General features: G+C 47.0%; 1 protein-coding gene across 1 annotated transcript; it reads right to left on the reverse strand.

The window, feature by feature from the left end:
• Positions 1–409: 409 nt before the first annotated feature.
• Positions 410–23762, reverse strand: OPN1SW (opsin 1, short wave sensitive). Its single transcript, XM_086918855.1, has 5 exons — positions 23417–23762; positions 8900–9068; positions 6080–6245; positions 1230–1469; positions 410–895 (listed from the first exon to the last, which is right to left on the reverse strand). The coding sequence occupies exons 1-5, from the start codon at positions 23760–23762 to the stop codon at positions 773–775; spliced, it is 1044 nt and encodes a 347-aa protein (XP_086774981.1). The 3' UTR covers positions 410–772.
• Between the last annotated feature and the right edge of the window lie 2350 nt (positions 23763–26112).

Consider the following 26112-nt stretch of genomic DNA (forward strand, 5'->3'; position numbering starts at 1 on the left):
ACAATTCTTTTCAGATCATTAGGTTTAAAAATATATATTTGTGCTTGCTGGGCATTTTTTTCACAAATGACAGTGGTTTAAAAATTTGAAAACCCGGGATTTATGTCACTCGATAATTTGTTTTCCGATAATTCAAATAAATGGCGTAATTGCTGTGAGTTACGGAGTTTAACATGAAGCCTATAAAATGTTTGACTCTGTATATTGTATAAAAAGTACTTTATTGCCAATATATGTTACCGACCAGTAATGACATCCCTGTATTCCGGTGATATTTACAAACTATCAAGACACTGTTACCCAGAGAAAAAGAGAGAGAAAATGACATTATGTAGTGTCAGGATACACATATACCTGCGATAGGTTCAAAGAGTATGTTTCCCAGTGCTGCACTGAGACATGTTGTAAATTTACAGAAATTGAATCTATGAGGTTTTGCACCCATTTTGGTAAGCGATTAGGATAATAAAGTAGGCAGAAAATGGGGGGACATTAGGATTCACATTGGTTACCAACTTCTGCATCCCTCTGCTCAAGTTAGCACCTCAGTTCCTTGGCTAGTTCCATGCAATGTGCGCAGACCAATGAAACGCACAGTAGTGCACGATGATCCAGCTGTGATCCAGCAAAAGCAGGTGATTTAGAGCTGCCTGCCAGCTGTGGAGTCGGTGGGCCTGATGTTTGACAAGCAGCATCCCTCGCTGACCTTGCACCCTGATGGCAGTCCACTCTCCTGGGTGGATCAGCGGTGGTGAGGTCATGTGGTCTGGTCTTAGTTAGGGCTGACCTGGCTACTGGAGACGGATGAAACTTCGGTTTTGTTGCTGGAACTAGATACATCGGACTCGTCTGTTATAGGTGTCCCGCACACAGTTTCCATGATGCAAGCACGAAACTAAACAAAAGAAAAATAAATATTTCATTTGTATCTACATTTGCTCTGAAGACAGTCTCAAAAGCTCTGGTATAGTGGCTTACAACATGGAAGACGTTTTTAGGTCTGATTAAAGGAGCCCTACGGGGCTGAATGCTTTTTTACAAACAAATAAATATAAAGGAGCTACTATAACTGCTGAATTTCAATGGTAAGTGATGTGGGCCTCCACCAAAAAAAAGAGTGCAGTGTTTAGCATGTACCCATTGAAAGAGAAAGCAGTAAATGGAACAACTCCTACAACTGCACTATTATCCTGTCTCAACTCTTCCCCTAGCCTAGGCCTGGCTCTTACCTGTTTGTTCATGAATGAGTAAATGATGGGGTTGTACACACAGGCGCTCTTGGAGAAGAAGGCGGGGATGGTGACGAGCCGCAGATCCAACCCATGGTTACGATTGTTCACCATGTACATGGCCATGGCTGCATAAGGAACATAGCACAGGCAGAACGACACCACCATGACGACCACCATGCGCGTCACTTCGCGCTCTGCCTTCTGGGTGGTGGCAGACTCTTGCTGCTGGGCAGCCACCTGCAGGAAATCAGAAGGTATTCAGGACCAGCTGAGCCCATGCAATGTCTAGCCACTTCATTCATTGGACAGTGAGGTCTTAACAAAATCTACACTTTGTGTAAAACTACATCACCACCATGCTCTTCTTCCTTCTCATAGTCCACCCGCCTCCCACCCAGAAACCTTTACACAGAGTGAAGCAATGAAAAACGTATTAATAACCCACTCATTCCCAGAGCTGTGCTCGAGACCTTTTCCCCCCCAATCCTTATTGGCAATTTCCTGTCTTGACTGAGATTGGGATTGGATGTTGAAAGGGCCCCTACTGGTCTTCGGCTTTCATCAGGGGTACTGTGATGATTTCCCACCATCTCTTCCAAGCGGGGCAGCACTGCAGAGTATATGGTCTGTTCTCTGGGACCCCAGCAGTCAACTGACACATGTTTAGCATGTAGAGGTTGTCGAAGTGACATCACTTGCTATTCAGCAAGCTAAGAGTTGACCGCTTGTCCCGCTCTTGATCCCTGAACAGTCTCCTTTTCATTGCTGAAGGGATATGCCAAGGCAGGGATTCTAAAGCGTTGTTTCCTTTCTGTTCCTCCTGCTGTATTAATCACCCCTGAGTCACCGGTAGAAGGGACACTGCCAGAGGTACCTAATGGCTAGCCGGAGTGGTGAGATGCTACTCTGAACAACTACTAACTGGCATCCATGCTTGAGGGAGGAAATAGACTCACCTGTTAAAATGCAGAATCAGGTGGAGAGTTGGGTAGAGAGGCAAGTGTTTAGTTCTTTAAACTGTTAGAGGGGTAGTAATAATCAACCACTTGTGGAGCGTGCAATTGCTTCAGAGAAGCATCTCGGCACGCAGAAGGATTGTAACCTGGCGGCGGAGAATTAGTGAGAAACTTAATAGAAAATAAACTTTTGTATCTTCTTCCTGAACACAGATATCATCGGGGCCTTGCGGAAGGCTAGAAAAAACATATTCCAAAATTTTGAAGCTAGAAAAGATCTGCCACCCATTCTAGCCTTGTGGATTTTGGGACTTGTATTACCAGGTCCATACGCTTAGCAACACTGCTATTCATTATTATGCAATGTGGCACTGAGGCTAACTCGCACCCAAAGTGTACGGACCACCCAGGCTGGTAAATTAAGTTGGGTGTTTCCTCAAGTGCAGGACCTGACCATGTGTGTTCTAAGGTGAGATTTATCATCCTCACAGGATAGTTTTGCTGTAGTGGTGTCATTTCCAACTCTCTGGATTAAGTGGACAGCCATGAAAGCATTCAGGGAATCGTGATACAGAGGTGGTTCTGAAACATGAGGTGCTCGTGACCCATCTTTTAAGTCGTTTTAGGATTGTTCGCCCACAAAGAAGGCCACAAGTACTGGCTTCGGGTTTGTCTCTTATTCAGTTTATCCATCAAATTCATCCCTTTGAAGCTTTAGAGAATGTGGATGTTTATTTCCTGATGATAAAAGTTGTTTTTCTGGTTGTATTAACATCGGCTAGGAGGTTGGGAGATCTGGAATCTATTTTATGCAAAGAGATGGTACAGATGTTCAACAACATGCATTGGTTTTGCGTTCAGATGCGGCGCTCAGGCCCAAAGTTCTTTTAAGGTGTCACTGTGCACATGAGGCAGTGTCACCAGCCTTTTTATCTCCACTCATTGGCTGAAGAAAAAAAGCTTCTTTGTTTGGATGTACCCAGGACCGTGTTGCCCCACCCAAAGATTGATTGATTGGCTGTGGTTTTGTGCATACACATCTCAAGTATAGAGGTGGGCATAACTGACGTAATTCTCTCTGGCGTAATTGCTGCAAAATGACTCATAATTATGTGTAATTAAGCGAGAAGCTTAATCCAGCATTTAGCTATTTTTTCTTAGTGCAAAATGCACCCTTGCATCTAAAATGGGCCAGCAGATGCAAGTTTGCTCTAAGAAAATAGCACTAAATGCTACATGACACGAACACCAATAGCCAGCTGTCGCTCACTCTCTCTAGGTTCGTTATTCCTGTGCTGCTTGGTTAGGATTTTTGCCCCAAGTTAGTCTTAATTACTCAAGCTGGCGTAATCGCGTAATTTCGATAATTTCACATTATGAACATTTCGCCCACTCATGACTAACAACCAAAAAACATTGAGAGCAACAAAAGCACTAGAAAGTCCAAAGAAATAAAAAAAAGTGTGAAAGACGAGCAATCAAAAGAGAAGGATGCCTTGAGGGACCACCTAAAGGCAAAGTACTCCCGAAACCTTGTTTTTGACTGGTAGGCTAAAGCTGAAGGGAATAGTTCGTGTACGGAAGGCAGATCACCTCTGTGACTTCGGCATGTTTATTTATTTATTTATTTGGAACATTTATATAGCGCAACAGATGCTTCAACAAAGAGGCGTCCCGGCGCTAGTAGACATGCCAACGGAGTGCAGAAGCTAGGCCCTAGAAGAGAAGGCTAGGTCCTGGAAAATAAGAAGGTTTTGATCGCTTTACGGAAGGACAGAAGGCAGTCAAGACGGCAAATGTGCACAGGGAAGGAGCTCCATAGTTTGGCAGCAAGATACCGAAAGGACCGACCCCCTGCTCTAAGCCGCTTCACCCGGGATACCGTGGCAAGGAAGTGCTCGGCCGAGCACAGCTGGCATGTAGGTACATAGGGGATCAGCAAATTAGACAGAATCTCAGGAGAGGACCTTTTCAGGATTTTAAAGGTCAAACAAAGTACCTTAAAATCGATCCTACGGGGCACAGGCAGCCAGTGCAAGCGCCGCAGGGCACCCGTAGCAGAACACGTTCTAGGGAGCCGCAAAAGGACTCGGGCAGCAGCATTCTGAACCCTTAAAAGTTGCCTAACTTCCGCCTTATTGGCTCCCAATGTAAGAGAATTAGCATAATCCAGCCTGGACAAAATAGTTGCTTGGACTATCAGCTGGCGGTGGGAGGATCAAAGAAACCAAGCAAAGGTCGTATTCCTCGGAGGAGACCGAAGCAAGAGCCTGCGATCTTCTTGGTATGCTCTTGGAAATCCAGCTTGGTGTCAAACCAGACCCCTACGTTTTTCACAACCGACTTAGGGGTAGGGGCACAATCCATAGAATCCGGCCACCAATGTTTGCTCCATAGTCCCTTGTCTTTCCCCACCAATAGCATAGCATTGAGTTGCAAGCAGTTAGTGGTCATCCACTGCGCAACCGCAGCAAGGCCAGCCTGAAACTGCGCGGCATCCCGAGAGTGGTCTTCAGAAAGGGCCACACCAGCTGTGTGTCGTCAGCGTACGAAATCACAGTCCGACCATGGGCGCTCTTGCTACCGCAGTCAGAGGTTGCACATAGAGGTTAAACAGGACCGGGCTTAGAGCCGAACCCTGAGGAACCCCCTGCTTGATGGCATGAGCATGGGAGAGGAAGGGGGGGGGCCGCGACCTGAAATGATCTGTCAGATAGAAAAGAACGGAGCCATGCCAGGGCCGGACCTACCACCCCCACCTCTTCTAAGCGGCGCAAGAGGATTTTATGGGAGACAATCAGGCATGTGATGGCCGTCGAGAAAGACTTCAGTCATGTCACTGTCATAATGAACTATTTCCTCTCAAGCCGAAATTTTTGTTACAAAAGAAGTGTACTGAATGTCAAACGGGGAAATCGCAATATCTTTGGCTGCAATTTAGCGATCCATCTGGTAGAAGGCTGCATAGCTGCAACCTAGGCAACACTACATACTTTTGTTCTGCGTTAATGACTTATGGTATAGAATGTCTCAGCATTAGAGCTTGTTTCTGATTCATTGTGCAGGATCACGAAGTAAACTGTTTTTTTTATTTTATTTATTTTTTAAGAGTACATGTTTGGTTTGCAGCAGCCTCTTCTGGTTGTTGTGTGGGTTTGATTCACAGGGTCTTTGTGACACCTCATAGAAGGGCGGCTCCTCCGCTATGGCGGAGGAGCGCCGCCCCACTGCTAGAACGAAGCAGACTAAAGAAAAATAAAATGACAATAAAACCATTTTATTGTCATTTCATTTTTCACTTCCATTTTGGAGTCTAGTGCGTGAATGGGCCGTGCCGGAGTGTCAGCCGTAGGGGAAGGAGGAGTGTTAGGCAGGCCGGGCAAACCGACATGCGCACTTGGATATCTCCAGGCTGTTTCTTGGACATATCAGCAGTGCTCAGGGGACCAGGCTCCCAGTCCCTGCTGGAGAGCAAAACCAGCCCACTGTGCCCAATCCCAGCGCTTCTCTCATGCTAGGAGTAATAGCATGAGAGAAACATTGGGATTGCGCGGTGTCTGGGAGACTGTGCTCATGGGAATTACAGTGCTGGGCCGGGAGCAGAGGAGCAGAGGAGCAGCATGTTGCAGGAGCACAAGATCATGGCGGCTGGCAGGGTATGCCTCTATTGTTATTCTTTTTTTGACGGAGCCCTTCTTGCCAGGATTTGAACTTGTGACTCTGAGGTTACACTGGTGCTTTGACCAAATACTATAAACAGTACCATATAGGGGAAATTAACTACACGACAGTCACCCAAGTATAAACATGTTCCTTTCCCACACGTGTGTGTTCTCTTGGTTCCAGATTACAGCATACGCTTCCCAATAGATCCATGGTGTGAGTACTCACAGCTCGTAGGGCTCCCAGGAGTTGAGAGTAGCAGAAGCAGATGAGAGAGAGCGGTATGATGAAGCAGAAGATGAAGAGGAACCAGGTGTAGGTCTCACTGTTGTACTTGGTTCCTACTGTGTACCAGTCTGGGCCGCAGGAGCACTGGAGGCCTTCTGGGATGTAGCTGAAAAAGAAACCCAGACAGAGCAAGCATTCAAGGATGGTACTCTACCCTCTGGTTAGGGCGATAACAGTGGTAACAACATCTGTAGAGGAAGTTTACTGCTGTTATTCACTCCACAGTTATGAGCCAAATGTAAGGCACATGGCTAAGAGAAATTAACAGCTATTAACGCCCAGCTGCATCTGGTCAATAAGGCTATTAACATTCGTCATCCTGCTCTCACCAAACACTGGCGAATAAGCATGCCTACTGCCCCAGTTTCATTAAACTGCTCCTGAAGTTCAGACAAACAGTAGTTAGTGTCAGCATTCTACGCACTTTGATTGGCTGAGAGACTTTTTGACTAAAGTAGAAGGTGCTAATAGGAATAATTGCCCAACAGTCATTGGAAATGTTCTAAAGCCAAAGGTCCGTGAGTTACAAATGAACTACTATCATCCTGACAGTGCAACAGAGAAAACAAGAACCTATCACCACAAACGATACCCCCGTCTTTGAAAACCTCAGTCACATTGGCTCATCTTTTGACTGCTGCTAGAGAGGGCACCAGTATTGTCCGCACCAGCTGTGGTATGTGGGCAACCAATAATAGGAGTGTGTGCGGCATATGCCCTCCATAGGTCATTCCCGTGTGCCAGTGACGTTTGATCTCTTGGGGGCAGTATGTTCTACATTTGCCCCAGAGTCTGCCCTCAACACACAGAGAATAGGATTTTCCTATGGGTCTGAGACCAGTCTGTGGAGCCAGAAGTTTCTCCAGCTCTGACAGGCACCCCATCGGAAAATGCTCCCAACATGAATATGGGGGGGGGGGGGCAGAAAGAAATGATGGAACCCCTACCTCAGCATTAACGTAAGTCAAGGGGTCTCAGTGATTCCTAAAACAAGGCTCTACCTCCCAAACCACACCTGAATGAGAAGCTCTGCTACAATATATTGCTCTGGATAGGGGACAGCTTATAGTTTGTTTTAGTTCATGAGATGCAGAGTTCTTCTGTAACAAACATTAGACAGTCCTATTGACAGCCCTGCCTACACCAATGCAAGGTGCTCCCCTTTAGCCAAGACGCGTTCCTACTGAGGTGTTGAAATAGATGAGGGGGCTGCAAACCCAGGATGAAAGGGGGGGGAGGGTGTGTTGCACACCCAGCTGCAAAGCAATGAAACGCAGTGCAGTTTGGGACATGGGAAACAATGTTTCAAGCGGCGTAGGTGGATAGAGGTCTGCTACAGCAGGGTGGATCACTGCAAGCGTGGCATGGAAGGCCGGGTATGTTAGAGACATGGGTGGGCCGTGTGTTGGGGCAGCAAGTGGAGCAGGGCATGTTGTGTGTTGAGCAAGCGCAGTAGTGGTTACAGTAGGCTGTAGAGTAGGAAGAGCAGTGCCAAGGGAGAGAAAGTCTGATTGCGAGTGAGATTGCAGCCAGGGCCTAGTGGGCACTGTATTGTTACTGGGGCATCCAATGGATTTATACTAAGGATTTTCTGAAATCTATAAGCAACCGGTGTTCTGTGACTTTTTTCTTGAGATGATTGCTGCGCTCCACACTTTCTGAGAACATGGTATGCCCAAAGTCCATTCTAAACCAGCTGCTTAGTTTGACCCATGACTGCTGAGGAAGTTCTTCAGCAGACCTCTTTCTTCATTGTTACCTCTTAGTAGCATTGTACTGCTTGAACTTTACTTGGCACTTGTATTCTGTACACTTACTTCATCAGTCATTCTTTCATCAAGTGTCCCACCCTCTGTTCATGCTTCATGGGGTTACATATGTTTATCCTCTTGTCACACCAAGAGAAAAGAACTGGGCGAGGGAGCTATGTCGGGCACAGAATTAAAGCTTCCTTTGAAATATAGCCTAAAACTCTTGTCATTTCCTTCAATGTGCATCCAGCCATTACTTTACGCTTCCAACTCCTGAGCTGGTCAGCTGTCCTTGCTGGAGCGGAGAACTAATAGTAGGCTAAGAGTGCATAGATTGTTTGCTTGATTCTAGCGTCATCAAAATACTTAATATAGCACTATCATCTCATGCAAATTATGTTGTTTCCTTCTACAGCCACGCATCCTCAAATTGCATGCTATCTCAAAAGTCATCATCTAATTCCTAAAATCTGACATTAAAAAATGCCCTTTACTTTAAAACTTTTGATTGTCACATCATTTTGTTTCCAATGGTCCTCTCCCCCTTTCATCCTCTGCAAGCCTTCTATCTGAACACAACCTTTTCTAAATCGCATGCATGTTTGCCTTAATCTCTATTAATGTACTCCTGCAAATTGCCAACAACTCATTTAAAAGTTCACAACCTACCCTTTGAAAGTCATACCCCTGCAATCCAGTAATACCTAATCTTCTCTAGCTCATCTTTTAAGACCACCAATCCTTCTGCATGAACTTACACAAACACCCCTCACCCCGCTAATGCACACACCTAACTCCTCTTAATTTAATCTACCACAAAGAAACTGGAGAAAATGCAGGGAATGGTTTGCCTGAGTGCCCAAGACTAATCCTAGTAATCAACAAGACCAACAACACTGGACTAACCACGAATTCTGCATATTCAGCACTTGATATAGCACAGAACAATGATCGACTGAGTCTTTCCAACTGATGGAAACCCCTGAGCTTTCTCCGGAGAGTTTCTTACCGACTCCAGCCAACAAGAGGCCCAATGGAAACGCTAAACCCAATGAGCCATGTGGTAAGCACAATCATCAAGGCGTGCTTGGAGGAGAAGCGGAAGTTCCCCATGGGCTTGCAGATGACGATGTAGCGTTCAATAGCAAGGAAGGCCAGAGACCATCCTGTGACCAGACCTGGAGAGAAATAAAAACAGGCATGTTTGTTGAGGAGAAGACAATACTTCTGACATCACCATCAGTCCCCGCAAGAAACTACTGTTTTAGTTACTGCTCCATGGACATAATTAGCATCTTACCAGTATTCCATACCCAAATCAAGAGGTGTTCTTCCAGTCCGACGTTGATATCACAATGCATAGCATCAACACATAAGATCATTTCAAAAAAGCTATTTAGCGCACCATAAAAACATCCCCCACAGGGAACATCCAGCAATCACCAAAATGAAATTATAACTAGTGTCAGCTAGAGAAAGATGTATAAAGGCGGTGAATAAGGAATAGATACATTGAGAGGTTTCTTATGCGCTGTAAAATGTATCCTCACAGTATGATGGGCAATAGTGTGAAAGCTAGACTGTAAAACCCTGTGTCCTATCTCTGTTACACTCAGTGAAGAGGGACAGGCTACAGGCTTGATGGGCAATGACTCGTACACAGTTTGCGATGGGGATAGAGGGCCTGATTAAGATCTTGGCGGGCGGGTTACTCCGTCACAACGGTGACGGATATCCTGTCTGCTGAAATATAAATCCCATTATATTCTATGTGATTTATATTTTGCCGGACGGGATATCCGTCACCGTTGTGATGGAGTAACCTGTCCACCAAGACCTAAATCAAGCCCAGAGTTCATGGATTGTGTCCTTAACCCCTTAAGTGCTGCCTCGGTGCATTGGCCGACGGCAGCACTACCTCCCCAGTGCTGCGCACGACCATTGGACGTCCATTCAGCACTAGTTCCAATGGACAGCGTAGCACTGGGGAGGAATGTTTAATAGCATCTATGAGGTTAAGCCTCAGTAGTTACACCATAGTGCGAGGACAGGCTTGATGGGCTATGACTCCCTCATTGTCTGTTTTCCATCTTGTACTGTAGGAAGATTTCATGGATCAAGTCCTTATGTCATTGTTAAACTCCATCATAAGAGACAGACTTAAAGGTCTAGGATTCTCTTGTGCTTCTTGTATGGTGAGTGGTGGAATCGTACTTCATCGGCTTTGTCCTACGTCTTTGTTAAACCACGTGATAAGAGACAGACTTAAAGGTCTAGGACTCTCTTGTGTTTTTTGTATGGTGTGCAGTGGAAGTGGACCACATGGTGGAGACAGGCATTGTGGCCCAAGTCCTTTGTACTTGTTACTCCATATAATGAAGGACAGATATGACAGCACATGCTTCCAACATTCATCTTTTACAGCGTGAGGAGTAGGCAGACTTAATGGCCTTAGCGCTCCAATGCCTTTTTTTATACCTTGCACTGGGAAGATACTTTATGGATCTTTAGTGTATCATCCACAGTGTTGTGGGTAGGCAGACACAACAAGCCATGATCCCTTTCTGCTGTAGACTAGATAAACCACATCTGCCTTAAACTTCTTTGTACCACTTTAGAGCAGTCAGGGATGGATAGCTTGTTTATCCGCGTTTTTTGCTTTTTATAAAATGATTTTTTTTATCGATTAAGGCAACAACCGAAACAAAGAAAACCTATTGTTTCAGAGCTTGAGCATACATAGTAAACATGTGGAGCTAGTGAAATGTGTTACATGATAGAAATGTCTCTGAGGCAAGTCTGAAAGGTATCAGTAAAGATGAGATGACAGAACTCAGAGGAAGAGGTAGAGGCGGACGGTTGGGCTCCAGAGCCCCATTATGTAGAGATATAGAAGCTCTGTGCACACCCCAGTGCATTATTTTATAGTTAACTATTATTTTATTGAGCCAAATTTAATAAACCAATGGCCTCATTTAGCATTCGAAGGGAACCTAAACTTCAGTTTCTGGAGGAAGCTGAATATGGAGCAGAATCCATCTACCGAATTTACTCTAAAATAATATTTCTGTGGGGGTAGAAAATCAGCCTATGGATTGTACTCTGTATTTAGAGGATCTTCCAAAAACGGATGAGTTTCACTTTTCTAAAGGCTCTAAATGATGCCCTTAATGTTGTTTGTGCTGTCGGGGCAAGCTTGAATTTGGATTCATTCTGTCTGCAAACTTTAAATTTCTGATGAACGTTGAGCGTGCATTAGGGTTGTGTAGATTGTTTTGCCACACCCACTTTATTACTCCAGGATTTATATTCTGTGGTGTTGCTTGCAGTGACTACTTTTCCTTGTTCTATGTCTACTGGCTGCAGTCTATGGCAGGTTTTCTTTGCCTCCTTTGAGGTGTATCCCTGCTTTTCTATGCACTTTTTATATCTACCGTGGCAAATTCTCTATTGTGCTTGGATCACCACTCTAGGCTTCGTAGGGTACATTCTGTTCACTGTGTTTAGGTTTGTTTGCAGTATTTGTGTAGTAGGTATCCGACACAGGTGTGGTGTATTAGCATCCATGGGTTATCTGAGCTCCATAACTGTTTTTTCCTGAGCTGCTTGGAGTATACACTGCTGCACGTATCTCGGCTGGTCAAATGTATATTTCTGGTTGGCTCCAGAACCGGACCCATAGAGCTGACCCGGTTATGGTGGCTTGGTTAGCACCTGATGGCATAAACGTGTTGGGTGTTCAGGTAGGTAATATTCTATAAAGTGAGGTGGAGCCCCATGAGATAGCTTTGTTTAGGTGATATAGGCGTACAAGTGTAGCTCTGAGCATGGTAAGTGGCCATATGGGAGATTCTGATGTGGGTCTTTTTATGTGTGCATGCAGGGTAGGTGAGGTGTGCTGGCATCAGGCAAGGGTATGATAGCAAGGGGTCGGTGGAGAATTCTGTTGAGAGTGGCAGCTTGTCTGTGCATTTGTACTGTGATGGGTTGGAAGAAAGTGAGGTGGCTTGCTGGAGGGGTGGGTGTGCACCTTGCTGGAGGGATGTCTGTGCACCTAAGTGGCTGCATGAATGGTGCTCCCTGACACACTCATTGAAGCAGTACCTAGGCCATCGCTAGGTGCACCAGGTGTGCATGTACTGCTAAGTTCAGCATCCTAGAGACCAAACTTTGCCTAGATTTCCATTCCATTCTTAGGTTTCAGCGTTGTGGTGGTTGGGGTTTCACGCTATCTCTAGAGTTATGTTTGGACTTTGGGCCACTTTCTAATCTCTGTTTAGATGTGCATTATTTTTAGTCTCATTACAAGTGTTATTTGTTGAATTCTAACCAGATGTAACACTTTGGGCCTACCCTGTTTATCACCTCAGGAGCAGCACCAGTGAGTGATTGTGACAGAATCAAATAGAGTTTATTGTAGTTCTCCCTTCCTTCAAGTTTAGGTAGGTCCGCTATCTAGTGTGTCTTTTTTGGGTGTTTTGTGTTTTTTCGGCTTTAGGCTTTCTGGTGCCTCGGTGCTGCCTGCGTCTTGTAAGATCATCCTTGAATGTTAAGTACGTCATTCCCATGTTGTTGTCTGGGCGCCATTTCAGCACCAAACTCTGCCACCAGATCTTTCTCTTCCGGTGCTTATTGTTGATATTTCCTCTGTCGGTTTCTTGCTTTGTGCTTGTGATTTTATCTGTCCTCCTCTTGAGATGGATTTCTGGTGCTAGAGGTTTCCAAATGCCCTACTCTGTCACACAAAAAGGAGTTCGAGGGAGAAGGGGGAGGCCAACACAACCTTAAGTATATTTCTGTTTCTAGAAGATTATAGTGTGCACTGCCAAACCTCTTAGATCTATGGTGAGTGCATAGTTACATTTTTTGAAAAGCAGGACAGTAGTGAACTCAATTAATAAGCCAAAAAAGTAGAGTTTCCATCCACCGCTTTGCTATTCCACTAGCCCAACCTAACAATTTAGTCATTTGTGTTTCTTTTTCCCTTTGTTTGTCTTTCAATATGTCTCTACAACCTAATTGAACTATAAAATGTATGACATTGACTTTTTTATTGAATATGTGTATTTTTATAAAAGAAATTTTTCAACAAAAATAAAGAAAATAATGTAAATAAACTAAAAAGACTATTTTGTACACAAACAACATTATTTGTTTCAATTAATTTTGTCTACATGTCACACTATTTATTTGAATCATTTGTATGTGGTTTCCTTGGCTTATTAATTGAGTTCACTATTGTCCTGCTTTTCAAAAAATATTTCAATTTATTCCCTACTAGTAGTGAATACATCAAGAGCAGGGGTCCCCATTTTTTCCAAATTGAGTGCATAGTTACAGACACACCAATGATTGGAGGGATCCCCATACCATCCCCTTTTAAACCAAGAAGGACCTCAGAAACATACAGTGGTGGCGGTTACCAGGTAGATATGTATGTGTCCTATATGCCTTTACCAGGAACACATGTCTCAAAGTCTTCTTTACACAAGCATGCTTCTGCGCAACCTCTGCGTACAATATGCCTCGATTCCTCTTAGTGCGCATATGTGCTGGAAGTAGGGGTACTGGGGGTGCTGCATCCCCCAAAATTACCATGCTGGAGTTCAGAAGGTGAATGAGTATTAAAGATGACTTTAAATGTTGTTTTATCTCGTCACGTTTGCTATTTGTCAAATGCCAGCCTAGTCTTTTGACACATTGCTGCTTATTCTTTTAACATGGAGACTGGTGTTTACTTCTCTTTCTCGTACTGCAACGTAAGGATTTTCTAAAGTTAACAAGCTTTCTGGTGTGAAAGGAAAGGCTACATAGGATGTTGTTTTCTTCAAATGCAACAAAATGTAAATAACTATAAATTAAACTGTACAAATATGTGAAAATAAATAAACTGTTAGGAAAGCCCAAAAGAGGTGCGTTTTTTCCTAATTCCGACGTGGGTTTTAATAGGATCAAAACAAATCAAGACACGTTACTTGGCGATGCGCAAATGACAAATATTCACCGAAACCCAATTTCCACACATTACCGTTTGTGCGCTAAATAGCTTTATCAGTAAAACAGTATGTCCGTGCAAATTTTGTGGCCATTTCAATGGAAAAAGTGGTGTCTGTAAATGAGAGTTTGCTATCACACCATGCTTTAGTAATATGTTTGTGACACTGTGCTCCTAAATGCAACATCAGCTACATAATTCACCCATATCACTCTCCTGCTGAAAGGGCGTGGCTCATTTGTGACAGGTGTTCTTTGGATGCTTGATTTTTCGGACTCCCTATGAGTTCAGTGAGGTAACATTTCAAAATTTGCAAACATTCGTGACAAGAATTTTCAATTCTATTAAGGACTAGGAGGCGAGGATTATGCTTAGTCTCATTTCTTTACTGACACATAGCAGCCAATCACAATACAGTAAAGAAAAAACAGAAAACAGGGCAACCATAGAGTACACCCATAGTATATAAACAGTCTCAGAGGTAACCACTTCCTCTTTCTTTGTCCAAAATCCAGTAAGAAGAATTAAGTAGATATCCGAACCAAGGAAGACATCAATCGAAAGGACCAAAATCTGAACGTGGAGGCGGAGGAACTTCCAAGAGCCACAGGAACAGAAGCAGGCCAACGAGGAGCAGAAACTCGCAGCAGAACGACCATAAGGGCTGAGCCGGAGGAACCTCACTTGGGATCAGAACCTGAAACAAGATACAAAGCCGTAATACACATCCTGTGTAATCATGAGCAAATAAGGGTGGGTAAAGAAAATATCAAAGCATTTATTACATTTCATTAGGAGAAAAATCCATGAAGCAATGCATAGTAACAACATAATAGATACATGCATATATAACGGGTGGGATAATCCTCGCCTCCTAGTCCTTAATAGAATTGAAAATTCTTGTCACGAATGTTTGCAAATTTTGAATTCTATGTCAGGACAGGAGGCTCCGATTATGCTTGTTTAAAGCTGATCTACCACCACAGAAGCAACACTATCGATAGGCTTAAAGTAAAAGGTTTTAAACACAGAAGCAGATGACCAATCTGCAGCTTTCATGATATCAAACAGAGTTACGCCCATGGAATAAGCTTTGGACGCCATCGCTCCACGTGCAGAGTGCGCGCCAAACACAGAAACATCAATTCCAGCTTCAGACATAAGCCCTCTCACCCAGCGCGCCAAGGTAGCTGGAGAAACAGGTCGAAAAGGCTTTTGTAATGCAATCAGCAGTGGACCCTGCATGTCTGAGCGCAAAGAAGCAGTACTCACCTCGTAATCCTTCAGGCATTGAACCACACAAAGGTTGGGGTGAGAAGGAAAAGAAGGATAAGAAATAGAAGGTGTATTAGATTTGGTACGTCTGGAGAGACGAAAGGAAACACCTTCAGGAGTGAAGCAGCGACCTGCCAGATCCAAAGCGTGTACATCCGACACGCGCTTACAAGAAACCAGACATAGCAACATAGTTAGTTTCGCGGAAAGTTGCTTGCGGGATAAAGAAGCATTGGGAGGCCAGGCCTCCAAAAATCTGAGGACAACAGAAACATCCCACAAAGTAACATACTTAGGGGTGGGAGGTTTCGCAAATCGAACTCCTTTAAGTAACCTGGAAACAAAAGGATGTTCACCCGCGGGCTTCCCATCTATGTGGGCATGACCCGCCGAAATAGCAGACCGGAAACCGTTAACAGTCGAATAAGCCAGACCAGAGGTGGCCAAGGAAGCCAGAAAATTAACAATCATGCTGATATCTGCTGAAACGGGATCAACTTGTTGTTGTGAACACCAATCACACCAACGCTTCCAAGACCCCTTATACCGTTTGTGAGTATTGGGAGCCCAGGCTTCACTAAGGAGCTTGGAAGCGTCGCCTGAAAGGCCTGGGAGCGACCAGCGTTCCCCGAGATCCTCCACGCGAGAAGAGGAAGGGAGCCTGAGAGGATCAGGGGATGAGGACCTCCGAGAGGGTCCAACAGGAGATTCCACAATGGGGGAAGGAGAAACGGTGGGGCCGAACACATTTCTAGAAGGACCGGAAACCACGCTTGAGCCCTCCAGAGAGGGGCAATCAGAATCAGATCCGTCTGAAATCGTTTTGAGTAGGCCAATACCCTGGGAATCATTAGAAATGGAGGGAAGGCATAACATAGGGTCGCTGGCCACAGCTGGAGAAAGGCATCCGTGGCCAGAGCCTGAGGGTCCGGTCTCCAACTGTAAAAATGCGGTAGTTGCGCATTGAGGCGTGAGGCAAAGAGATCTAGATGACAAGGACCCCAACGCCGATGGAGAGCACGGAAGACCCGGGGATGCAGCCTCCAATCGCTGAAATCCCGAAGGTGCCTGGAGTGCCAGTCCGCTATCTGATTGTGGCATCCCGGGAGGTACTCCGCAATAACAGTGATCTTGTTCTGCAGACAGAAGTGCCAAAAATCTTTGGCGATCTCCGCCAGGATTCTGGACCTGGTCCCGCCCAGTTTGTTCACATAGCGGACTGCCGAGACATTGTCCATCCGGAGAAGGACACAACAACTGGTCTGTAGAGGAGAAAAACATTTGATCGCAAATGAGCCCGCCAGGAGCTCCAGACAGTTGATATGAAGCTTCAATTCCTGAGGGGACCAACGACCCCCGGTCGAGACCGAGCCGCAACGGGCTCCCCAGCCCCAACGACTGGCATCGGACTCTATCACCAGATCCGGAGACACACCGAAGAGGGCCCTGCCGTTCCAGGCCTCCATGTGGTCCAACCACCACTGCATCTCCCACCGGACCTCCTCCGTAAGAGGAATCTGATCGGAGTATCTGAGCCCTTTCCGGAGATGAAGAATTTTCAGGCGCTGCATCGCCCTGTAATGAAGGGGACCCGGAAAAATCGCCTGAATGGAGGACGCCAGGAGGACGCCAGGAGGCCGACTACACGCGCCAACGACCTCAATGACACAGTCGGTCTGGAAATAACAGATGTCAACTCTCTCTTGATATAACGCATCTTTTGGTTGGGCAAGAGAAGCTGACAAGTAATCGAGTCGATCTGAAAACCCAGGAAATCGATACGCTGGGCTGGTACCAAAACCGATTTCTGGACATTGATGAGAAACCCCAGAGATTGTAACAGTGTGATGGATAATTCCAGATGATGAAGAAGTTTGAGAGGACAATCCGCCATAAGGAGAATATCGTCCAGATAAATAATCAGCCTGACACCCAATGACCGAAGATGTTCCACCACAGGTCTCAACAGCTTTGTGAAGCACCATGGTGCTGACGACAGACCGAACGGGAGAACCTGATACTCGTACCAGACTCCCTGCCAGAGGAACTGGAGAAAACGGCGATGAGGTTTGTAAATCGGGACCGAAAGATAAGCATCCTTGAGGTCCAGCCTGACCATCCAATCCCCTTCTCGAAGGAGATCCCTCAACAGATGGATGCCCTCCATCTTGAAATGGCGATAGACTACTTCGCTGTTGAAGTCTTTCAGGTTGAGAACAAGACGAGCACCGCCCCCTTTCTTCTCGACCAGAAAGACAGAACTGGCAAACCCCTTCGGATGACGGGTGGTTGGAATCACCGCCCCTTTTTTTAGTAGAGAATCTATCTCCTCTGAGAGACAAACCTGATCCTGAAGAGAAAAACTTAGACAAGGAGGGGGACAAGACTGCTGCACCGGGTGATAGAATTCTATTCTGAACCCCTGAACAGTTTGTAGCACCCAAGCATCGCTGGAGAGCATGCGCCAATTCTGCAGGAAAGATTGAATGCGACCCCCCAACATCACATCGCATGCGCGAATCAGGCTCACCTGTAGAGTGGGAATCTTGGTATTGTCCCTGATGACCACCGGAACGTCCTTTACCATACTGGCCCTTTCCCTTTCTGGAAGGGTAAAAGTTGGCGCGGGTGGAGTAGCCAGAGTCGTATTGGCCACCACGATGCTGCGATCCACCCTTCTGGGACTGCTGATGAGAACCGCGGCCGAACGACCGTCCCCTTTGTCGTCCGGCCTTGCTGAAAACCGGACGCATGGCCCGGCGCAAGGAGGCTTGTGCCTTATCTATGCCACTAAAGGCAGAAACAAACTTAGTTAATTCCTTCAGGAATGGTTGGCCAAAAAGGAGACCCTGCGCCTCCAGACCTGCCTCAGAGGTGGCCAGCTCTGCCAACTTCGGATCCAGCTTCAGGAGAATGGAACGTCGACGTTCTGCTGATATGGCACAATTGACGTTCCCAAACATACACACAGCTCTTTGTGCCCATTCGATTAGTTCGTCAGGGTTAACTGTCGCCGAGGCCTCCTTGGCCTTGAAACCAAGGTCCAGGATCTTGGATAAGGGACCCAACATGTCCATAAGTTTGTCCTGACAAGACCGCCAGGAGCGGTCCAAGCCCTTCTTGGGGTCTTTAGAATATTTCTTAAGATAGGTGACCATCATAGGGTCCACCTCCGGTGTTTCAGCAATATGGTCTGCCAGGTCAGGCCTCGGGCACTCTGAGCGCAGCCGAGCGCGAACAGACGCGTCAAAAGGTTGGCGAACATGCGCCTCTAGGTAAGCTGCTACCGCTGGAGCGGGAAGCCATGCCGTGGAATTTGGGTGGATAATGTCCTCAGGTTCAAAATTGAGAAGGGGGGGACACTCAAGGGCGTCAACAAAATGCTCTTTGCGGAGACGTTTCCTAGGAGGAGAGTCATGACCTGAAGAGGCTTGACCATGGTCTGACTCCTCCGCACCAAGAGAAATAGAAGACCTGGATTTGTCAGACGATAAAACCTTCGCCAGTCTCTGAAAATCCAATTTGTGGGGGTTAGCAGGAGACTTTGCGGATTTTTGCGAAGGAGGCAACCAGCCTTGTTGAATGGCATATTCACTAAGATGGCGTTTAAGTGGATTAATGGCTCTCACCAGAGCCTTGTTGACGGAATGCTGAACACCTTTATCCAACTCCTCCACTAGGTCATACTCAAGAGAAGTATCTTCCTCCTCCTCAAAATAACAGTCTTCATCCTCTTCATAATATTCAGCCATTGCAACAACGTGCAAAAGTCAATGCCCACAAGACTGTAGAAATATATGGGGTACCAGAGATACCAGTAATGGGGGAGTGTGACCCCAAAAGCAGGCTTCACTGAGGTAAAACTCGAGTAAAGAAAACAATTCAAATGTGGAGGGAGAAAGCCTGCCGTCAAAACACTCTAGGCAGAGCCTATGCACAAATAGATACAACCGAAGCTCTTTCCTGAGCTCCGGCGTCAAGCGGGGTCAAAAGTTCAGGGCTGTGGGCTGAGCGCAGAGAAAAAAGCGGTCCTTCACTCAACCGGCAGGCGGGCGTGTGAAGAAACGCCTCGAGCCGGAAATAAAGCAGCGCGCATGCGCGACCTGCAATGCCACTGAAACAACACCGGCTCGAGAGCGCTCGCGCTCTCAATACGAGCCGCGGACCCCTACTCCCGCTCCACCAAAAGCGACCGGCACAAACGGCCAGGCACTGGGAGGCGAGCCACGCGCTCCCAACAAACGCGCCGAGAAACGGACGTCGGACTAACAAATACCGGCACCGAAAGGCGAACCAGGCAATTAAAGCATGCACAAGCCGCGCGCAGGCTGTAAGAAGCGCAAGATAAGGCAAGTGCACAATGAAATATATAACAATAGTCACATTAGCATTAGCATGAAAAGATAAATAGACTTAACTGGCTGCGGAGCAGCAAAGAAAGAGGAAGTGGTTACCTCTGAGACTGTTTATATACTATGGGTGTACTCTATGGTTGCCCTGTTTTCTGTTTTTTCTTTACTGTATTGTGATTGGCTGCTATGTGTCAGTAAAGAAATGAGACTAAGCATAATCGGAGCCTCCTGTCCTGACATAGAATTATGTTAACACCCCCAGTTTGAAAAGTGTTTCAGCTCTAATGAAGGTGGTGGAGAAATACAACTACAATACCCCGCAATATGTGACTCCAAGCCCTCCTGGGAGAACTCACGGGTGACTTCGAACACTTCCCAATCAGCACACACGTCAGCCACGCGCTCTGCCAGCCATGCATGCGCGCATCGGTCTGCAAACACCCGCACGAGGTGCAGGGAATGCTACAGAGTCACACTTCCGGCAGCAGCTCGTGCTGAACAAACCCCAGCATCACAAGCACAGCCTCCACCGATAGCAGACAGGGACCCCGAGTGATCCCTGTGGTGCACTTTGGCACTACAGGCTCCAATCAGCCTCTGACAATATCCTCCCGTTGTAAACTCGGAACCAACAGGAAAGTAACCGGATTGTAGATAGCGCCCCGAGGCCACGCCGATCACAGAATATACACTTCAGCTACGGTTACTCCGAGGACCCCTGGGGGTCCGAGAGGCCTACTCGGGGAGTCCACAACCGTTTAAAAAAATTATAAGATTGAAATGAATACATTGACGTTAAATACGTATATACAAATTAAAAAAGCAAAATTTGAAAACGATTTCCATATCTAATTGAGAATTAGAATTAAACAGAATCTTTCAATATATGAGCATTTGTTTGATGCATACTTGTTTCTTTACTTTTGCTTATTGTTGTGAGCTTCGAATCTCAGAACATGCTTCGGCCGGGGTTCCTCGCGCCCAATAATGACTCGGTGTGGAATTCTCCGATTCCAGTAATGGTTCAGTTGTGATCCACAGAAGTGAAAAGGTTAAGAACCGCTGCTCTATAGAACCACTCTCTCACGTAATACTACTAATCCGTCACATACTACATTCATTGCAATCGAGGGCTCTGTGTAAAGCAGGGATACTCACAAACATTCACCCAGGGGCCACAGAGTACGTTTTGTGGTGTGCCCGAGGGCCACAATGATGCCAGCAGGGTGGCGGGTGGGGGTCTGGGTGGGTCATGGATTGTGTAAGGAGTTTTAAAAACTTTAAATAAATGGGCAAGCATTTATTTGCAGGTCAATAAATGCTTGCCCATTAATTTAACATATTTTTCTAAATATTCGTGCTAGCAAATAAACAGCAGCTAGTGCTGCTCTTCACCAAGGAGGCCGTATTTAAAGGTTAAGCGACCCGGGCCGTACTTTGAGTATCACTGATCTCCTGTGGCCACTAAGAGGGTGGAGCAGATTTGCATTTCCAAGGATCACTCTTTTTCCGTATCTGTTAGTTATATGATACCCTGTGCTGGGGGCAGACGGAGGGACCAAAAGGCTATTTTGTCTCACCAGACTAAAGACCCTTTCTGTCACACCCAACTGTCAGGCTGATGATGGACCAAGAGCTCTTGATGTCTCATCCAGCTACCAGGCTCACCAGGTTGTTATTCCCTTTGTGTCTAAATCTGCTGTCAGGTTTGCCAGACTAAATCTCCTTTCCGTCTCAGCCAGCCCTCACACAGACTCGAAAGGCTATCATCGGTCCTTGATGTCTCACCCAGCCGTCACACAGACTCGAAGGGCCATCGGTCCTTGATGTCTCAACCAGCCGTCACACAGACTCGAAGGGCCATCGGTCCTCACCCAGCCGTCACACAGACTAGAAGGGCCATCGGTCCTTGATGTCTCACCCAGCCCTCACACAGACTCGAAGGGCCATCGGTCCTTGATGTCTCACCCACCCGTCACACAGACTCGAAGGGCCATCGGTCCTCACCCAGCCGTCACACAGACTCGAAGGGCCATCGGTCCTTGATATCTCACCCACCCATCACACAGACTCGAAGGGCCATCGGTCCCCACCCAGCCGTCACACAGACTCGAAGGGCCATCGGTCCTTGATGTCTCACCCACCCGTCACACAGACTCGAAGGGCCATCGGTCCTCACCCAGCCGTCACACAGACTCGAAGGGCCATCGGTCCTCACCCAGCCGTCACACAGACTCGAAGGGCCATCGGTCCTTGATATCTCACCCACCCATCACACAGACTCGAAGGGCCATCGGTCCCCACCCAGCCGTCACACAGACTCGAAGGGCCATCGGTCCTTGATGTCTCACCCACCCGTCACACAGACTCGAAGGGCCATCGGTCCTCACCCAGCCGTCACACAGACTCGAAGGGCCATCGGTCCTTGATGTCTCACCCAGCCATCACACAGACTCAAAGGGCCATCGGTCCTCACCCAGCCGTCACACAGACTCGAAGGGCCATCGGTCCTTGATGTCTCACCTACCCGTCACATAGACTCGAAGAGCCATCGGTCCTCACCCAGCCGTCACACAGACTCGAAGGGCCATCGGTCCTTGATGTCTCACCTACCCGTCACACAGACTCGAAGAGCCATCGGTCCTCACCCAGCCGTCACACAGACTCGAAGGGCCATCGGTCCTTGATGTCTCACCCAGCCATCACACAGACTCGAAGAGCCATCGGTCCTCACCCAGCCGTCACACAGACTCGAAGGGCCATCGGTCCTTGATGTCTCACCTACCCGTCACACAGACTCGAAGAGCCATCGGTCCTCACCCAGCCGTCACACAGACTCGAAGGGCCATCGGTCCTTGATGTCTCACCTACTGTCACACAGACTCGAAGAGCCATCGGTCCTCACCCAGCCGTCACACAGACTCGAAGGGCCATCGGTCCTTGATGTCTCACCCACCCGTCATACAGACTCGAAGGGCGATCGGTCCTTGATGTCTCACCCACCCGTCACACAGACTCAAAGGGCCATCGGTCCTTCATGTCTCACTCAGCTGTCAGACAGACTCCGTCTCCTCCGCTGCCAGACAGACTCACTGGGCCATGAGCCCTTTCAGTACACCCTTCTGTCAGATCGACTGAATGCACCACGAGTCCTTCCTGTCTCACTGTGCTGTAAGTCTCAGCGAACCACGGGTCCTTCCTGTCTCACCCTCTTGCCAGTCTCCCTGGTCCATTTTTCCCTTTGTCTCTCTCCCGCCCATCGATGCTCTCTGTTGCATCCTACTACCAGGCTCAATGGACCATGAAACCCTGCAATGAAGAAGAGACTCACTGGGCCTCAAGTCATCTCTGTTTGCCCTGCAGTCCGGCAGATTCAGTGGACCATGAGTACCTTCTATCAATGGGCGCTTTACTTCCACTCTTGCACCATGTGGTGGAGCACGCACTCAATGGACCATTAATCTTTTCTGTGTCATGCACATCATGATCGGCTGCGAGTCCGTTCAGTGCCTGCTGCACAATATGATGAGGACAGGTATATTACAAGGGTTTTGATTACCTTTGCAATACATTTTTAGTGTGAACTTCCCAGAGCAGCCCTCTCTCCTACATTTGCACCATGAGGTGTATACAGGCGCTTGCTCCGTTGTACAATGGACCAGGAAGAGACTTGATGAACCATAAGCCCTTCTCATCTCCGTTACACTACCCTCTAGGCTGATGCTTTGGCTTGTGGCCACAGAACCCATCAGGGTCCACTACACATGGAACGCCCTGCTGCACCATGATCTAATGTGGAGAGAGCCAGAAGAAGCATCTCAGGACCCACTCCATACCGGCAAACTCCACACAACACATTAATAAAATAAGAAGCGGCCAAACCAGCCGGTGTGAATCTCATCACCTGAAACTGATCCCAGGAATGCCTCCAGCTCGCAGATGAACTTCCCAAAGACGAAGTAGCCCTGAGAGCTGGCTACGAAGACGGTGAAGACCGAGAAGATGCAGAAGGTGAAGCCAGCCAGCGAGACGTTGACCAGGATATAGTTGAGCGGCTGCCTTAGCTTCTTGTACTTCACAGTGACGATGAGGACAATGGCGTTGAGGGGGGTACCAACGAAGAAGACAAAGCCCATGAAGGCGGTCTGGAAGTAAAAGGTCCATGCTGGGGCAATGTGATACTGAGGTCCATCCCATGGACCGACTTTGGAAATGTTCTTAAAAAGGTAGAACTCATCGTCCCCCACCATCCTTCCTCCTTGCCCTAATTCTGCTCCTTGTAACCCTGGTGGGTGTTTTTTTACCCCTGTTATATAGAGTTCCTTAATGGAAAGCTCATTAAATGCTCACTGCAGGATCAGGCATTAATGTTGCGTTTGGATGGACAAAGTTTTGGATTAGAAGCTCCTTAAACCTCTGCCTTCTGTCTCCTAAAGTCCTTTAAGAAGGTAATCTTTCTTAGTACACAAGTTAAAAGATTAATTCTCCGCTCTCAGGTAATCGACGAGAAAGCAGACAGAGCAGATTAAAGATAGTGCTATGGAGCTGGAAGCCTGAAAGGGAGTGTTAGGTTTCGCTTCCAAATTATATATATATATATATATATATATATATATATATACACACATATATATACACACATATATATACACACACACATATATATATATATATATATATATACACACACACACATATATATGTAAATATACATGTATATATATATATATATATATATATATATATATATATATATATATATATGTATACACACATACGCAGATACGTATAAACATGATTTATGTATGAAATTGTCTTGTCACAAAATTCAAGATAAGAGCCCCAGGCTTCTCAGTCCCAAATGTGTGGGAACATCTGAAAAGGCTTCTGGCAAATAAACTAATCCATTACCTCTCAGGCAATGGACCAGTTTATGTTCCCAATAGCTACTAAGTCCCCCCACCCCACATTTCGAGCCCCCCTTTAAATACAATATGAAGTGTACTGGGGACTGAGCTCGGGCCTTGCTGTCAACAGTGCAGCATGTGTTCGGGCTGAGAGCCCATCGGCGTGAGGGGGCATTTGCTCCTTAATTGTGGGGGTGGATGTTTTGCTACCGAACCAGGTGATGGGGCCCAGGCTGGCTACTTGCATCAGGGCTCAAGGCACCCTTGCCTTACCACTGGACTGTGGCCTAAGGTCCAGAAGCACGTGCCTTGAGGTGTCCGGTCTGTTCGCCTGTTTACTGCAAGACCCTCTGGCGGAGGAAGAGCGCAGCAATGGGAGGAACAGCACACCGGGAAATGGCTGCAGCCACAGCAGGGGGGCGTTTAATCTCATAGTGGCCCGGGTGAGCCGGAGCTGAAAGTGTCCGGAGAGAAGAGAGACTGGCTTGCATGTTCTGTCCGGTGTGGTCAGTGCGCCCCTTGTTTCACACTTTTAAACATTTTTACTTTCCTAAATGTAAAACGTTTGTCATCGAAGTTCAGCTGCACCTCTGTCACCTGCCGAGAGGTGGGCAACCTGATAACGTAAACCAAGCGCTATATTTGTTAACACCCCTCTCCATTGCAGCTCGGGAAGGTTTTCCCCAGGTTGTTCTTGACGGAATTACTCCCATCTGTAAGCTAAAGAGGCACCAGAGGTAGAAGGGAGGGAAAGCATCTCGGATTAGGTAAAAACGGAAGTAGTGAGTGCGAGTTCTTGCAGTTGCCGGGACTTGGGCAGATTCTAAAAACATCCCTTCCTCATCTTGAGGCCGCTTTCAAGAGAGCGCCCCCGGGCATAGCGAGAACGAGGGTAACATCTCCATTCTATGAGGAAGGGACGGTGATAAACGTGTGTGTGTGGGGGGGGGGGGGGGGGGAGGGGGGGTCCATGGTACAGAGAAGCATTGGGGAAGATGGCATAGCGTGGCACTGTTAAGAGCTGGCAGTGCACTGTTGAGGAGCTGACAGGGGCATGAATTAGGGAAGAGAAGTGGTGCGTTGATGAAGCAGTGAACGGGGCATGAAGGAGGAAAGTAAAAATTCTAGGCGTCTGGTGGATAACACTTTAACTTTTAAAGCGCGGGCGAAATCGGTGGCAGGCACGTTTGGTCTTTTGCGAACACTGAAGCAAATTTTTGATTTTCTTTACCCTTCCACCCGTTAGATCATCATTCAGGAACCTATTTTAACTCGGTTAGACTATTGCAATAATCTATACTTGGTTGTTAACAAGTCAGTGGTTAGAAGCAGGGCCGGCGCTAGGCATGGGCAGCGTGGGCGGCTGCACAGGGCCTCGCACTCAGCCCACCAGCATGGGGCCACGCACTGGTGATGTGTCCTGTTGTTTCCCTGGCGATCTATTACAAGAAAGGTGCCGCCTGCAATTAAGGTCCATTGGAGGGGGCCCCCTCCCTGGGCCTCTCATGGATGGTCTCAGGAGGCATAGCGGAGGGAGACGGAGACGCTCCCTCAATTGCAAGGAGACCATTCACAGACACTGTGAGGGGCCCATTGTCCAGCATTTTGTTTTCCCCACAGTTTTAACTTTTAGACCACAATCAATTCTCACACCTATGAAGGTGTGAGAAATGCTTGTGGAGTAAAAGTTAAA

The sequence above is a fragment of the Lissotriton vulgaris genome, chromosome 1_1 (genome assembly GCF_964263255.1).
Source record: "Lissotriton vulgaris chromosome 1_1, aLisVul1.2, whole genome shotgun sequence".
NCBI lineage: Eukaryota > Metazoa > Chordata > Amphibia > Caudata > Salamandridae > Lissotriton > Lissotriton vulgaris.

Excerpts from the sequence above, each read along its gene's own strand:
- OPN1SW (XM_086918855.1), bottom strand. The coding sequence starts at position 23,762 with ATGGTGGGGGACGATGAGTTCTACCTTTTTAAGAACATTTCCAAAGTC. Across the intron at positions 9,069-23,416 it reads ATTCCTGGGATCAGTTTCAG|GTCTGGTCACAGGATGGTCT; the intron begins GTGATGAGATTC and ends ATTTCTCTCCAG. Across the intron at positions 896-1,229 it reads ACTCATTCATGAACAAACAG|TTTCGTGCTTGCATCATGGA; the intron begins GTAAGAGCCAGG and ends TCTTTTGTTTAG.